Source organism: Drosophila arizonae, chromosome 2, assembly GCF_054131065.1.
Source record: "Drosophila arizonae isolate 15081-1271.41 chromosome 2, UAZ_ARI_1.0, whole genome shotgun sequence".
Classification (NCBI taxonomy): Eukaryota; Metazoa; Arthropoda; class Insecta; order Diptera; family Drosophilidae; genus Drosophila; species Drosophila arizonae.
In genome coordinates, this window is record NC_142922.1 from 26,572,545 (window position 1) to 26,589,377 (window position 16,833).

The 16,833-nt window shown below is 38.0% G+C and overlaps 1 protein-coding gene across 2 annotated transcripts in view; it reads left to right on the forward strand.

Moving 5' to 3' along the window:
* Positions 1-14,837, forward strand: part of dysf (neuronal PAS domain protein dysfusion) — a 30,360-nt gene extending 15,523 nt beyond the window's left edge. The window contains exons 4-11 of one of the 2 annotated variants that reach the window (XM_018000683.2): positions 1,790-1,857; positions 3,841-3,930; positions 7,492-7,773; positions 10,234-10,418; positions 10,510-10,616; positions 12,386-12,539; positions 12,602-13,827; positions 14,109-14,837. In XM_018000683.2, the coding sequence (XP_017856172.2) occupies positions 1,790-1,857; positions 3,841-3,930; positions 7,492-7,773; positions 10,234-10,418; positions 10,510-10,616; positions 12,386-12,539; positions 12,602-13,827; positions 14,109-14,122 (2,126 nt within the window). In that variant the 3' untranslated portion in view covers positions 14,123-14,837. Of the gene's footprint in view, positions 1-1,789; positions 1,858-3,840; positions 3,931-7,491; positions 7,774-10,233; positions 10,419-10,509; positions 10,617-12,385; positions 12,540-12,601; positions 13,990-14,108 lie in introns of those variants that run through there. The other variant, XM_089468348.1, reaches the window with a different exon arrangement.
* The last annotated feature ends 1,996 nt before the right edge of the window (positions 14,838-16,833 follow it).

Here is a 16,833-nt window from a genome sequence, read left to right on the forward strand (position 1 = left end):
CCGTTTAAAAGCATTTATAATCACAAATTGTGTTAATATTGGCACGCCATCGCAGCTCTTATGGAGCCATTGAGCACACGCGCTTTATCTCCAAGTTCAGGGCATTATGTTATACATACACACACATACATATACATATTGATTTTGTGAATGTGGGTGTGGGGCGCTGTGGGTGTGGCTACGGCTCTGGTGCGGCTAATGAAATATTTATAAACCAAATTGAGTTTTCACAAACAATTATTGATGCGCGTCGATTTGTGCAGATTGGCCGACGGCTTGAATCGCATTGTGAAAATAATATTTATCATATTTGCTGGCTTGTTTAGGCTCCAGGGGCGCAAACTGTGAAAGTTGCATCAACTTGTTAAGATACAACAAATGCGGCCTAGATGTGGATATAATAAATTTAACCTGCTGCGATCAGCGATTAGAAGATTAGAATTTCTAATACTTACAGCAAGAGCAGAAATAGACGACGAAATTTCCAACTTGTTTGCAAATATATCATCTAAATATTAATATTTATATGACAATCAATTTAAAAGGAGGGGTCAAGAATATTAATAAATCTATTTGTGTTATATAATACATTCATTAGCAATTGAAATTGAATTTATATGACAATAAATTATAATAACATAAAAAAAGCTGAGATCCAAAAATAAAACAATTTACAATGCAACAATAAAACAATAATAAAATCAGCTACTCATTCGCAGTATTTAGATTCTATAGTAGAGGTTTATAATTCGAGAAGAATTCAGAGAATTATAGAAAATTCTCTCAATTACTTAGTATTAAATAATTGATCACAATTTAAGTAACAATTTTTTAACATATTGAAAACTAGTAAACAATTTAAATAATCAATAATGGATGAAGCTTAAAGTTCCTAAAAGTAATTTAGATTTTCTAGGAAATTGTTGTTGTTTTTTTTTTTTTTTTTTTTTTTTTTAATTCATAACGCTTGAAAATACGTTAAATTCATGAGCAATCCAACGCTCATTCTTTTAGCTTGGGGATCCGGCCACGCCCTTTATTCTACTGCCTTACAATCGAATCGAATTTCTGGGTATTTGTTGTAATATTAAAACACTGCAAACAAAATCTGACTGCATTCATGGCCTTTCCGTTCAAGTTCAATGAAATTACCAGTTGCGGTTGCTGCCGCAGTGATTGTTGTTGTTGTTGCTGCTGTTGTTGCTGTGACTGTTTCTGTTTGGTTTTTTGCCAGGTGCGGGAGTATCTCGTAGTGTTTTAAAAATAATTGATCTTGATGCTGGCTGCAGCGCAGCTGCAACTGCTAGCTGCAATTGCAGCCAGTGATCGCTGTTGATTTTCGTATTGTTGCTGTTCTTGCTGCGGCTGTTGCTATTGCTGTTGATGCTATTGCTGCCGTTGCCGTTGCTGTTGCCTCAGTGACAATGACACATTTTCTTTTTGTGATTCACTTGTTTTTCTAATGCAAGATCGTCGCTTATTGTATGTAGAATATAATCAATGAATGCACAATCAATTGCATCTAACAATTGCCGTCAGAGACCAAGTCTATTATTAACAGATACTTTTTTAATTAGCTACGATAAGTATTTATTTTTGTTTCTATATGCATACAAATTACACACACAAGGAGCTATGGGAAAATACTGAGATTTTTAAACAGATTCGCCTCTGACTTAAGGCGGATGCTGGAGCGCGGATGTGGCTGGGCGCGCCTGTGAAAAGACATATAAGGTCGAGAGTTGAAGCCAAATTAAATTAATTATATGCATTTCTCTCTATTTTGCAGTTTTCAAGCGACACAATGCGTTGCATCAACATCATCAGACCACAACACCAAATATTGGCTTCTCGAAGGTGAATATTAAATCCATTTATTGCTAGATAAAAAAGATTATATTGTAATATTTTTTAAGGTATTATATAATTATAATAAATACATATGATATATTGAACATATGCTTATTATTATATTTAGATGTACGAAATGTTAGCTTATTAAATCTTAATATAGCTAAAATAATACTAATTAATTGTTCTCATAACAAAAATCTTGATTATAATATTGATAAATAAAAATATTAAATATTAACTTATTGCTTATGAAAAAAATAATGCTTAATACTTATATGAATTAATTGTTCTTATAACATAAATCATGATATTAATATTAAATAATGCAAATTTATTCTGTTGTCTTTTATATGCTTGTTAATAAGTCTGTAGTTTTTTCTATTTAAATCTGATATTTAATTTATTTTCAATATTTATTATAAATATGTATAAATGCAAATTTGTTTCTTTTTTTTAAATTTATTGTCATATTATTAAGTAATATACATTCACTCTCTGTAGATAATTTTAATTAATTTCAAGTAAAGTCTACGAGTCCCGTTTAATTGAAATGGAGAAAGGTGGCATTATCGCACTGTTGATCCAGATTTTTGTTGATGCCACAAATGATGCGTTTGTCAATTCAATTAAAAATTTCTTGTTGCTGTTGGAAACAACTCAATTTAAGTGAGGCGCGTTGACAACTCAACTAGTGAGCCGAAAGTTCCAGGGAAAACAACTCTATTAATGGCAGCAACTGTGCCATATCATAAGCCAGAAATCGTTTAGCCGCCGCCACTTGCTGCGCCAAAAAAAAAAAAAAAAAGAAATACACCGAGCAGCAACAACCAGCAAATGGAAAAGAAAACAATAAATGGTGCTCTTAGCCAAAAACAAAATGAAAAAATAAAAATAAAAAGAAACAACAGAGCAGACAGTAGTCAGTAGTCAGTCAAGCTGGCTGCCTGCCACTGGCTGCTGCGACTCGGCGATGGTCGGCAGATTGATCTACATACCTGTGCGCACTCGTGACTGAATTTAATACACATATACATATGTATGGGTGTATGTATGTCTATGTGTGTGTGTGTGGTGATAGCAAGCACAGTCAATTTTCAGTTGTCAACTTCAGCCAACTTCTTTGGGGCTAACAATTTATTAGTGCGCAGACGCGAAAATAAATTTGCATTTTCAACACAATTGCTGGGCAGCCCAATAGAGGGTGTTTCTTTCTCAAGCTCGACTTCAATTCGATTTCTCCAACAAACAGAACAACACTGCATATGTCTATGCGTGAGCATTTAATTAATGTGCTATCATATTTCAATATTTTCATATGAAGATTTTATGTTCAAGAAGTAAATATTAAATAAAATTTAATTAAAAAACTGTATGTATTATTTTTATAAGCTTAAATATCTTCATTTTTAGGGAGTTTTCTTCAATTAGTTCAATAAATAAATAATATAGAAATAGAAAATAAAATCAACTAACGATATTATTATGTATTCTGTCCCGTATGTTTATAACTTTAAGTATCATAATTCTTAGCGAAAATAATAAATAAAAAATGTATAAGAATGAAATAAAATCCAACAATAACATTCTATAATTTTTCTTATTTTTATTTTCTTTTTAATTTAAGTATATTCATATTTCAGGGAGTTTTCTTCAAATACTAAAAGAAGTAAATAATATAGAAATAGGACATCAAATCAACTAACGAAATTATAGTCTATTTCGGACTTTTATAGCTTTATGTAACATAATTCTTAGTGAGTTTTCTTTAATTAATTCAACAAATAAATAAATAATTTTTACAACAACAAGTATATTCATCCTTCAGGAAGTTTTCTTCAATTACTTCAAGAAATAAATAATATAGAAAATTTAAATAAAAATCAACCAACAATACTATATAATTTTTCTTCCTTGGAAAGCTTCCTTCCATTAACAAACACCCTTTACGTCCAGCTAGTCTAACTCAACATATCATTTGTATTGCAGGCACTTTCAGGCTTTCTCATGATGCTCACACAAAATGGCAAATTGCTCTATATATCGGATAATGCTGCCGAGTACCTGGGACATTCCATGGTAAGTTGATGTTTTTTGGCTGCCTTTTCGTTGCTTTTTCTTCGTCCACTTCTTCTGTTTCTTCGGCAATTTTTCATTTCGCTTTTTGGGGGTAACAAAAACGATTTGCGCGAATAATTAGAAAAGCGCAGTCTATGAAAGTTTTTGGCTAAAATTGCTACAGCCGTTGATACAAATCTCTGACAAGCGACAACAGGCAACGACGACGACAACAACAACAGCAACAACAGCAACATCGTTGTCGACCCAGCAACAACAACAATAACAACAACGAATATTTACTGCACTTTTTGTGTTGTTGGTCGTTTGGTTTGGTAGTTGGCTGCTGCTCCCGTTGACAAGTCAGCAACAACTGACTGCTAGAGCCTCGATTCATTGAGCTTACATAAATCTGTTGCTTGTAGTACACAAAAGTTCCTTAAATCTGTTGCAAACAGCTCAACTTTGTTGCCGCTGCTGCTGCTGCTGCTGTTGCTGCCGCTGCTGCTGCTGCTGTTTTAGTTGCTGTTGTGGTTGTTTCAAGTTTTGTTTATCGCACGTTTACGCTGCTTAAATAGCAAGGTTATACATCGTGGCCTTTCACTTTGCATTTGAAGTACTAAAGCTAAATAAATATATGTGTGCCTGTTGTGCTGCATATATAAATGCACTCGCATGCTGCACATGTGACATATCTCCCCGTTCTACATACACGAATACCAATACCAATACGAATACGAATACGACTTCGAATACCAATACGAGTGCCAGCGCGAGTGCAGTTACTTATTCATCTAAAACAAACAGCTAGACATAGACAAAGGTACTGTTACCAACTCTGATTCGAGCACACACACACTCACCCATACATATGCCGAGAGATTGTTGAATGTTGATGTGCCTTACCGACTGCCGCAACTCTCCGGCTTTGATCGGCACAGGGGGCGTATGAGTTTTACTGCACTGCAACTGCAGCAACTGTCAAAAGTTTGTGAGAAATCGAAGCATTTTGCCAATAAATCATAATCCATGCTGTCCCAGTTGTGCTCAGTTAAATTAGATATATAGTAGATTGTTCACAAAGTGAATTGAGCATATTGGCCGTCCCACTGTCCATTAGTCGGGCTGTCTATATAAATGCCAGGGATTGCAAAATATAAAATATAACATATAAATAATAGAGTTAAAAAACTTTATAGAAAATATAATATAATATATAATAATCTATAAATATTAGAATTAAAAAAATTTAATACATTTCTTAAAGAAATGTCAAATTATATAATTTTATTTGCCACTGTTTCAAAGTTTGACTTTAGAAAAGGCAGGTGGATTTTTAAAATCTCATATTTTTTTTTTTTGTGTTTGTTTTTTTTTTTTTTTTTTTAATTTCCAATATTCCATATTTATACTGCTTCAACTCGCTCAAATCTGGAGTTGTCATTGGTGTTAAAATATTTCCAATTAAAATTTTTAGCGATTGCTGATAAAAGTTATGGCCGAAGGCGTTGCTGAATCTATTCGAGAATCAATCATATTTCCAGTTTCAAATGCCATTACATAAAATATCAAAGTTTTTTAATTGACATTTCAATTAACGCATACTAAATTGTAAGAGCTGTTGATTGGTTTACTTAAAAGCAACTATAGAGTTTACTCCATATTCAAGTTACTTAAGTTTTCCGGCAACTGCCTGACTATTGCCTGAGACTGAGACTAACTTTCATATCGAGCAGACAGGCAAACCAATATTTGTGGCTACATTTTTGTAAGGCCTGTCAAAGCGAGTGTAGCATGAGAGCTGTAGGCCCACACACATACAGATGCAGCGAGATCGAGAGGCTGGCAGGCCAATTGGCCAGCTAGACACTTGACAGCCTTTGGCCTTTGGGGCCAGGCCTTATCAGGGGACACCCACAACAATAGCAGCTAATTGGTCAAGCGAGTTCATAAATTGTTCGTACGCCATGTGTTGGCATAATTACGGCACAATAACTGTGTGCACATGAGCGGGCCCAAAAGTGGATTGCCCAACCTTTTAATTTGTGGCAGGCAACGGGCCAGCCTCACAGTTAGTTAACGGCCAAAACGACAGTAGCAGCCACTGCAGCAGCAACAGCAACAACAACAACAACAACAAGCAAAGTTAATTAACAAACTGCCAAAAATGTCAATGAAGGCCTTGTTGTTGCTGTTGTTATTGTTGCAGTTGTTGCCGCCTGCTGTAGTTGCTCCTGTTGCTGCTGCTGCTGTTGTTGCTGTTGCTATTTGGGCATCATAATTCCAATTCGATTTTTGCATATTGCCATAACAAGTTGCCATTGTCATGTGTCATGTAGCGACAGCAGCCATAAATAAATTACAAATGCAACAACATGGCATTGTATATTGCCCGATCGCTTGGTCTAACGCTCATTCAATGCTGCCCATAATTGTCAACAACAAAACAAAAGCATTTGCGAGCCCCAGAGCCGACTTGACCGAGCATTAGCTGACACATCATTAACAAATTAAATTTGTCATCCCAATAGATACCTCTTAGATATAATGCCACTTGAAAGTTGGCAAATGCTTTTTCTGATAATATCCGAAGTCTAATTCAATTAATTTTTAATTGAAATTCAATAAGTTGCAATAAAATTTAGTAGTGCACTAATATGATAAATAATTTTAATTGAAATTCAATAAGTTGCAATAAAATTTAGTAGTGCACTAATATGATAAATACTAATATGATAAAATGTACAGCAATTAAAAAAAGAAATACTTTATAGTTTCACAATTACACAATATATTAATATATTTATTTCATACATTAAAAATATATGCCACCATATATTTGTTTGTATTTTCATCATTATATATGAAAAAATATATAACAATTTTTAAAAATATTTTATGATATAAAAAAATATTATCAGTTTTACTATAACATATTTTTGAATAAATTAAAAAAAAAAATGCCACCATATATAATTATTTGTATTTTCATCAATATATGTGAAAATATATCTAATCACAAATATTCATCAATATATGTGATTTTAAAAAATATTATCAGTTTTGCTATAACATACTTTTTAATAAATTAAATAAATTTAATTGAATTACACTATTTTAATATAATGCAGTCAATATATTGATTTAATATATTATTAATTCCCATTTTATTACGGGATACATTTTTGTATACAAATTAATAACATATTTTTCATTTACAAAATTGAAATTTTACAAATGTTTTAAATTAAATTTATATGATTTTTAATACAAAAATAATAATAATAACAATAACTTAATTCGTCAATAATCAAATCTCAAATAACTGACATTTGATTATGTGTATTAAAATCAATTTCAAATGAATATTTTATACACATACATATGTATATTTAATTAACAAAATCTATTTATTTTATTTATAAATGTATTTGTATGTCCAGCAACAATTACCTATAAATACATTGAAAATATGTTGAATATGTTGCAAAACCAGAAATACAATATTATAATTTATTATCATAACGTGCCATGCCACATGCTTATCATATTTGCTTTGCTTCTCTGTTTCATTGCCCACAGGAGGATTTACTGATACATGGGGACTCCGTTTACGATATCATTGACAAACAGGATCACGCAACCATACAAGCCGAACTAAATCGGAACGTGCCACCGCAGCCAGGTGGCAGCAACAGCAGCAGCAGCGGCGTTGGCGTCGGTGTCGGCGTCGGCGTTGGCGATTCGACAGCCAGCAATGGCACTGGCGGCGCCTCCAGTTTGGAGGGGGAGCATCGCATGTTTCTCTGTCGCATGAATGTTAGCCGCAATGCGCGACGGCAAATGCGTTTCGGTGATCAGAAGGTAAGTGCAATACACACACAAACGCAAACACACACACACACACAGTCACACTCACTGTTGCTGTGTGAGTAAGCGCGTGTAGTCTCTGACAGAAATTGATGAATGAATCACCTGGGAGCGTGTTGCGTGTAACACTTGGATACCAGAGAGTCGAAAGCCTGCAGTCAGAGTCACAGCTACAGCTAAAGCAACAGCAACAGTCGCAATGAATTATGCATGAGCCGGGCGCGCATGCGTCGTCTGCCAACCGGCTGCCCGGACTGGGGCTGGTCATACATCTTGGCTGCCAGCTATAGCTAGCTGGCCAGACGCCCAGACAGACAGACAGACATACGCTTTACTATAAGCTGACAAACGATGACAGTTGATGTGAAACGGGTGGGTGCCGCGCTGCTGTTGACTGCTCTGATTGGCCGCCTCTTCTGATGACGATGATGATTATGATGATGATGATGACGACGAGGCTGATGATGATGATGTGAGAAAACAAAAAAGGCCGCAACAATATAAATGAATGCGAGCACAATATGAAGTTGTCAGCCAGTCAGCCAAGTACTTGGCTCAGCAGGCAACCAGGCAAGCAGGCAGGCAGGAAGGCAGGCAGGCAGTCAGTCAGTCAGGCTAGCAGAGAGGCAGGTTGAAGCAGACAAGACCAAATCTGTCAACGTGCTGCGAGCGAGTCCGAGACGCGACGCAGACGCGTCGCAATGATGTGAATGCTACTGTATGAAGCGCACTCACAATCTTGTGGGCGGTCGCTGGTCCTTTATGCATATCTTATATACTTTTTGTTGGTTTTGGTTTTCATTTTTTAGCTGTTGCCATTTTTGCAGTTGTGAAGTGCGCAGATGTGCGCTGCGAGTTATGGAGATAAGCCGAGGCGTTGACAGTTGCTGCAAACGTTTTTAATTAAGTTGAAAGTTGGCACTTTAATGAGGTGCAGGAAGTGCAGCTGCCTCTTGGCTTTATATACACGTATAAATATACTCCAAGATGTACCCACACGAGCATTCTCAAAAAGAAAACTTGCAGATGCAACAGCCGAATTAAGATAAGCCACAAGTAATCCAGGTCGCAGGCTTTGCTTGCAATGACACCAGCTGAAGGCTGATGGCAATGTCAGAGACAGCAGCGATCGTAGAAGGCGAGTTTAGCAAGCTATTTATCGGAAACTAAGATAAATAGCAGTTCATTAAGCTTACGATATTATTTTGGGTGTGACTTGGACATTGGATTATTTATTTCAGAGAGAATTATTATATATTTATTTAGATATTGGCAAGTGCATTTAGAGCCAGCTCGAATCACTCTTTTAAGCTAAGATGCATGATGATGTAATAAAATGTTTTGGGCCGTATTACTCATTGGGTTCACACGCTGAATCATAGAGCTGCTGCGTTCGATGACAAATGAAGAAGCGGAAGTTATAGGGGTTTCTGGAGGCCTATTTGCATATCGGTAAACTAGTTGGGATTCTTACTACTAAATGCTTATAGCTTAACATTTGTGTAGACTGTCGCCAGGCACTGGGACCCACATGAACTGGCAGCGATAGCCCAGAGTGCAGACGGGAGAATGCGGCACATTCACCCGGCACTCGTTAATATGCAATAAAAATGGACCAATAAATAATTATGAATGAGGTCAGCATAGTTCAGTGCTAGTACCCAAGCAAAAAATAAAGAGGGAGAAAAACGATAGACAAAAGACCAAAAATAAATGCCTCCAGCTAGAGCTACAGCAACAACAACAACAACCAGAGCAGACGATGGCGACAGCGTTGTGGCTGTGGCGCCTGCTCCCCAGTCTAAGGTCGTCTCATTTACCAAAAACCAGCACAGGCAACAACAGCGAACGGCGTCTGCGTCATCGATGGGCTGGGATCGGTTTCGGCATCGGAATCGGATTTGGTTTTGGAGTTGGAGTTGGAGTTGGATTTGGATTCGGGCTGCATTTGCATTTAAGCAGAAGACGCGGCCATAAGCTACGAAATGCAATTGCAATGGAAAACTAAATGCAGGCACGTTTTAATTGGGAGACAATGGCTGCGACTCCGACTGAGACTTCCATTGAGACTACCTGGCGTGTGAGTGTGTGGCTGTGTGTGTGTGACTGTGTGTATGTGTGTGTGTGTTTGCTGTGCGGAGTCAGCTCCAACTGTGTGTGACTCTGACTACGGCGTCCGGCTTGCGTATGCTGGCAGAAGCAAAAGAAAAAAAAAAAAAGAAAAAAAAAAAAACAACAACATTTCAGTGATTGCCTTTTTTAAATTATGGAATCAGAGTAAAATGTCTATGAGAGCCGAAGCATGCCAGCCCAAAAATGGCCACAACTAGCGGCGACAACGTGCGCGCCAATTTTCGTGGGAGCCGCCGCCTCAAAATAACCAACAACAATATCAACAACAACAACAAGAAGAAACTATAGTCACTGTCTCTGTTTCTGTCTGTTTGTTTGCAGGTCGTTCTGGTACAGGGTCACTATTTGTCATTCCTGCCGCTCTGCAGTCGGAACGAGCCCGTCTTTTTAGCCACCTGCACACCCATCGCCATGCCGGAGACACGCGAGTGTGTGGTGCAGGGCGCCACCAATGTGTTTACCACCATACACTCCATGGATATGAAAATCGCACACATCGACAAGAAGTAAGTTGGCTCGTTACGTGGCTAATAAACCAATCGAATGCTCATTTATAATGCATTCCCTGTATATGTTAACTCTTTATGCTCATTGCAGTGGCGAATTCCACTTGGGCTACGAGAAGGCAGCGCTCCAGGGCACGTCCTGGTACAATCTGATACACAGCGAGAATCTGCGCGAGGCTCAGAGCAAACACAGGCTAAGTAAGTTGACGACATATAAAAAACTTAAATAATTTATTAAGATTAAATGGGGAAATATCTAACGAACAAATAAATATTAAATATTTATACAAAATGAGAGAAAAATATTAAGATTATTTAATTTTAAGCTAGGCATTAAACTGGTAAGCTTTCGTAATTATTTGTTTACTGATTTTACTTTTTGTTTATTTTTTCTATGCCAAAATTTTGATTATAAAATATTAATTCTTTCTACAAACAATTAGAATTATTAAGTATCATAGAAGTTATATATAACAGGCTATTTTATAATTTTAGTTTATTTATTTATTTTTTTATTTTTATTTATTTATTTTTTTATATTCATTTCTATAATTGCAATATATAATAAAACAAGTAAGAAAGCTCCAGTCGAGACTGCTCGACTAGGAGATACCCTGAACCCTCCAAGCTGATATTCTAATCATTCTGCACTTCTTTTATGCACACATACATACACATGCATCCACACGCACACATAAGCCTGCGCTCTGCTAACTGCGCAGTAAGCAGCGACTGCGCTTGGGCTGCGCTGCAGTGTGGTCAATATTATGAGAATTTATTTGTTAAATAATTTCTTTTGTAGACATACGATCTTAATGAAACTTTTAGAGCGTAATCATATGGTGAATATGTGTGTATATTCCAAAGCCCAAGTCTCTAGTATTTGAAATACGCTTTTTACAAAAGTGAGGGTGAGGGGGTGAATTTAAGGGTGGGGGGGTAAATTTTAACAAAAACCGAAACTGTATAAATTGCATATAAGCATACATTAAAAATTTGGAGACTCTAGCAATAAGGGTGTAGAAGATATAATTTTATAACTGGTTTTCGATAAGGTTTTTTATCGATAAAAAAAGATCGGGATGAGTTAGCGATTTTTAATGATAAACTTGATATGCGCGCTGTAATTACGGACATTTTAAAAAAAAATTTGAAGTCTCTAGCTCTTATATCTTCTGAAATCGACGCGTTCATACATACGGACGGACGGACGGACGGACGGACGGACGGACAGACAGACGGACAGGGCCAAATCGACTCAGCTCGTCGCCCTGATCAAGAATATATATACTTTGTGGGGTCTGCCACGCCTCCTTCTGCCTGTTACATACTTTTAACAAAACCATTATACCCTGATTTCCCATTTTCAATGGGTTCAGGGTATAAAAAATAATTGAATATCAGTCAATTGTCAGAAAAATCAAACAAACAAAAAATCAAGAATATATAATTTTTTTTATTTAATTGTTTTTATTTATTATTATTATTATTTTTTTTTTTTTTTATTTATTTATTTATTTATTTATTTATTTTTTTTTTTTTTTTAATAAACCTGAAGGATTACTCATTATGTGCTTTTTTCGCTTTGAAAAAATGAAATAAAAATATTAATTGTCTCCATTAACTTTGTTGTAGTAATTTGTGTTTATATTTGTTTGAAATATTGAACATTTGGTATAAAAAGAGAAAAACTATTCAAAATATATCATTTGAAACTATATGATAAAATAGCCATAAATAAACAAATGAATAGCTGTAAAGTATTTTCAAATTTCTGTCTAAAAAACATACACAAGAGTTACTTAATTATCATTCCCACTAATGAGCATTATTCCAAATTGTATAAATTATAAAAATAAAATAAAAATCACAGCTTGAATATATAATTCACCAAATTCTGAGAGCTACTCAAAATTTATAACAAAGCCCTAACGGCCACCCCTTAAATATTTCTTCCGCTCTTTTAGTAACGCAATCGGAACAGGATCGCAGTTGCATTCTGCTTGTGCGCATGCAGAGGTCTAGCGGCGAGTACACCTGGGTGCATGTGGTGCTCCAGGTGCGAGATAGTCCCGACTCAACACAACAGCCTGTCATAGTGTGCACCAACCAGGTGCTGAAGTAAGTAACACCCCACCCCACCTTATAATAGTTACCCTAGCTAACGGCGACAATCTTCCCAGTGATCGCGAGGCTACCATAATGCTGGCCAACTCGTGGCTCTATCACTATTACACGGTGCAGTCGAAGATACAGTTCGGCATGCCGCTGGATAGTGCGATGCGTGTGCCGCCGGGCAGCAACTCCGGCGGCTACTACGGCTCGCATCAGCAGCCGCATGGCGGCGGAGCTGCAAGCGTGGGCCTGGGCATGCCGGGCTCTGCGACGGGCATGTCGAACGTATTTGGCAGCCATCATGCGCATCATCATCACCACCATGCGACGGCAGCTGCCTCCTACCATCACCATCATCCGCACGTGGGCGCCGCCTATGGAGGCGTCTACCATGCCGAGGGTGCAGTCGAACTGAAGGAGGATCAGCAGCTGTACGGCTTTCAGCCGGGCGGCGGTGGGAGCGGCTTGGAGCCCGTAGATTATAGTCAAGTGAATGGCGCGCCCACTGGCGGCAGTCAAAAGTCCACACCGTCGGCAACACCGCCGCCGCCCAAGAAACGGGCGCGGAACAAACTGGAGCCGCTCTATTTGCACGCTGAGCGTTCGCCGGCGGCGGCCATTACGCCGGAGCCCGACTGTTATGCGCTGCATCCGGGCGCAGCGTATGCCACGGCCGCAGCCGGAGTGGCGGCCAGCAGCAGCGATGCTTCCGCCTCGGTCATTTACGCCACTATTGTGCCAACACGTCCGCGTTTGTTGAATAAGACGCTGCCGCCGGATCCGGCGGATTTTATTGAGCAATGGAATCCCAGTCCGCCCTGGTCGGAGTCGGCGCAGAAAGCATCGCTGGATAGCTTTGGCTCCTCGCATGAGCTCAGTCCCTGCATCACAACCACGCCGCCCACGCCCACCAGTGCCACGCCCCATCATGGCAGCATCAGCGCCCAAACGATCGGACCCGCGTTCAGCTTTGAGTGGATGTCAGACCCCCTGGTGCCCGTTGCTTATCAACAGTGGCCGCCCGCTACAGGCGATCACCATCAGCATCTGTCGCAGCATCTGGCAGCGGCACAGCAGCAACACCAACACCACCAGCAGCAGCACCAACACCACCAGCAGCAGCAGCAGCATCCGCAACACCAGCAGCAGCAGCAACACCAACAACTACAGCCGCAACAGCAGCAGCATGCACAACACCTGCTCCACGGTGTTCACGTGGCGCGTGTAGAACTTGCCGCCGAAACGTTGGTGGGCACGGGTCGAACGGATGCCGCCGAACCGGTCGAGGATAGAGGTTAGTACAATTTGATTGGCACGTTTCAATCAGTGTCCAATTGGCGACGCGCTGCTAATTGAAGCAAACCTCAAAAACAAAAAGAAACAGAAGCTCAAAAAAAAGGGGGGAAAAATATATATATTTAAAAAATAAATAAATATAAATGTTGAATATTCTAAATGTTAGGAATTTGCGCTTCCGCTAGCTTAATGACACGCTTATGCGCCACCTCTAATATGTGTATATATATATATGTATGTTTTCTTTTTTTCTCTCTCTTCTTGATCAACTCAATTCAGATCCAAAAAATTAGTGACCTGCGCATTATGCAAAGCTCGGAAATACCCAGCGCGGCTCGGCGTGCAACGGGCAGGTGATAATCACACTTAAATTAATTGCCACTTGTCATCTTAGCGTTTAAATTATTTTTATCTAACTCTAAACAAAATGAATACACACACACACGCGCACACACACGCTCACACACAAGTAGAATAGTAACAATAGGCAGCTATAACTATTATTTCAACGTAATCTAAGTAACTAACTGATTTGAGCAGCCAATGCTCATATAACCATATTTTCTGTGCAATTTTGTTCAAAGCTTAAGCAATGGAAATACTTTAATTACAGTTAGGCATATAATAAAATGCTTGCAAATTAGTTTTACGATAAGCACCTGGATAAGCAGAAGAGCTCTATTAGTTGTAAGCCATTTTCTTCATATTTTAAATGGCATTTTTTATGAACACTTTTACGAGTATTTGGCGCAACGGTATTTGTATTTTTGTTTATATGTGTCTGTATGTATGTATATGTAATTGTATTTCTCTGCTAGACAAATTAGGTTAATTATTTTATTTATGAAAAGTTATTTATAAACCATATTTATTACCTTTACGCCTTTTGCTTTTGCTTTATACAATAAACAAACAAAAGTATTTTGAGTTGAAAATTAAAAGACGATAAAAGCGAACAAAAATATGGATTTTTTATTGACATGGCTAAAAATGTGGGTATCGTTAAAAACATGGGCTTTATTTTAGAGGCATTTGTCTAAAAAATTTGCTAAAAATATATTAAATATTTTTTATAATACATAAAAATATTTATTTATTTATTTAGAGGCCAGAATTAATTTATAGAGTCAAGCACTGACTGTAGAGGCCTTTAATAGTGCGTTAGCTATATACAAATATCGAATATATATAATGTTGGAAATATATAAAACATTTCCAAATTAAATAAAAATAAAATTAAATTAAATAAAATAAATTAAATGATTAGATTTAATATATTCAGATTTCAAACAATATCAGGTGAAGTTAAGGTAAAAAATATTATATTTTTTTATTTATTAATTAAACTTTAAATAGAACATAATTTATTGAAATGCCGACAAGTCGAGTATTTTGAAATAATAGATAATGTCAGAGCCCTATTTACCTAAATGGGAAACATTATTGATTTACGACTGATCGTGATAATCACAATCAACTGATATAGGCAGCAAAGGCTCATCGAGTTGTCAAATCACATGTACAAATAATTCTCATTGTTTGCCGTTTATGTGCGCTCAAGGCGATTCTCGAAATTTATGATACGTCTTCGGGTACTACGGCTGCGACTCAAGCACAAGACTTTATGGTAAATGTCATGATTTTAAGTTTCCATTAAATGCATTGCACTCTGAACCAGCCACCGAAATCGCAGTTAGCTGCCCAAATGCTTTCGTCCAAAAAAAAGAGGAGGAAAAAAAAAAAAACCAAATGCCACTCCCCAAACAGTTGGGGAAATAGCGCCTAGCCGGGACCAGCTCATAGACATTTTCCATTTCAAACTACTCGTACCACTTCATGGTGACGATGCTGAGGCTGCTGACGCAGAACAGACGCCAGACTGAGTGGAAATTCACACACAACAGCAGCAGCAGCAGCACGGGCAGCAGCAGCAGCAGCAGGCAAAGGCTCCTTTATTTTGTTTTCGGGTTGCAGTTGCCGAGATCGGCGGTGATATCCCACAAATATTGTAAGTAGAATGGCCCGGCAAAAGCGAGGCAAAAGCAAACAAAACAAATCGTAACGAAACCAAATAAAAATCCCAAACGAAACGGAACGAAACGCAGACGCCGCAGCTGGCGCGATTAAATGACTCCTCGTCGTCGGCCGTCTGAGATACTGACTGGCTATGGACTTGGACTGGACGACGACGACGACTAAGACGGAGACAACGACGACACACTTACAGGCGATGACGGGCCACAGCAGCATTCTCAGAAATATTGGTGTAGGTCACAGCCAGAGATAACATGCTGCGCCATCGAGTGTGTGTGTTGGCTGGCTAGCTGGATGGCTGGCTGGCTGGCTGGCTGGCTGGATTAGGTCTCAGTTGTGGCCTCATTGTATGCAAATGTGCCACGATCAGCAGCGACGAGCCACCACCCGCCCAGCCAACTGCAAATGCAACTGCAACTGCAACTGCAACTGAAACTGTTGCTGTTGCTGTTGATGCTCCTGCTCATGGGTGCCAGAATCGTTTTGTGTGCGAGAGTACTCCTGCTCGCATTCGTATTCGTACTCATATACTCATACTCAATGTCCTACTCGGGCACTCGCGTTCACATTCGCATTGGATTTTGAGTTGTGCGATTTTTTGGCATTTTTGCATTTCCTTTGTCCTAGCCCAGGCCTTATGTAAGCGTAAGCGACGACGACTCCTTTGACCGCCAGGAGCGTGGAGGATTGTTACATATTTGCCTCAGACCTCATTGTGAATGTGTGTATATGCATGTGTGTCTGTGTGTGTGTGTCGGTTAATAGCCACTAAAGATGATCGAAAAAAGATACCCTCCCTAATGTGACAATAAATATATATTTAATTTAAATATTACCAAAAAAATATTTAAATATTTTGTTCAATAATTTTGCGAACTGAATTTCCGTTTTATATATAAATCTAGTATTTTTTTATTTTTTCTTTTCATTTCACATCAATTTTTGAACCCACACTTGGCCACACTTTCAT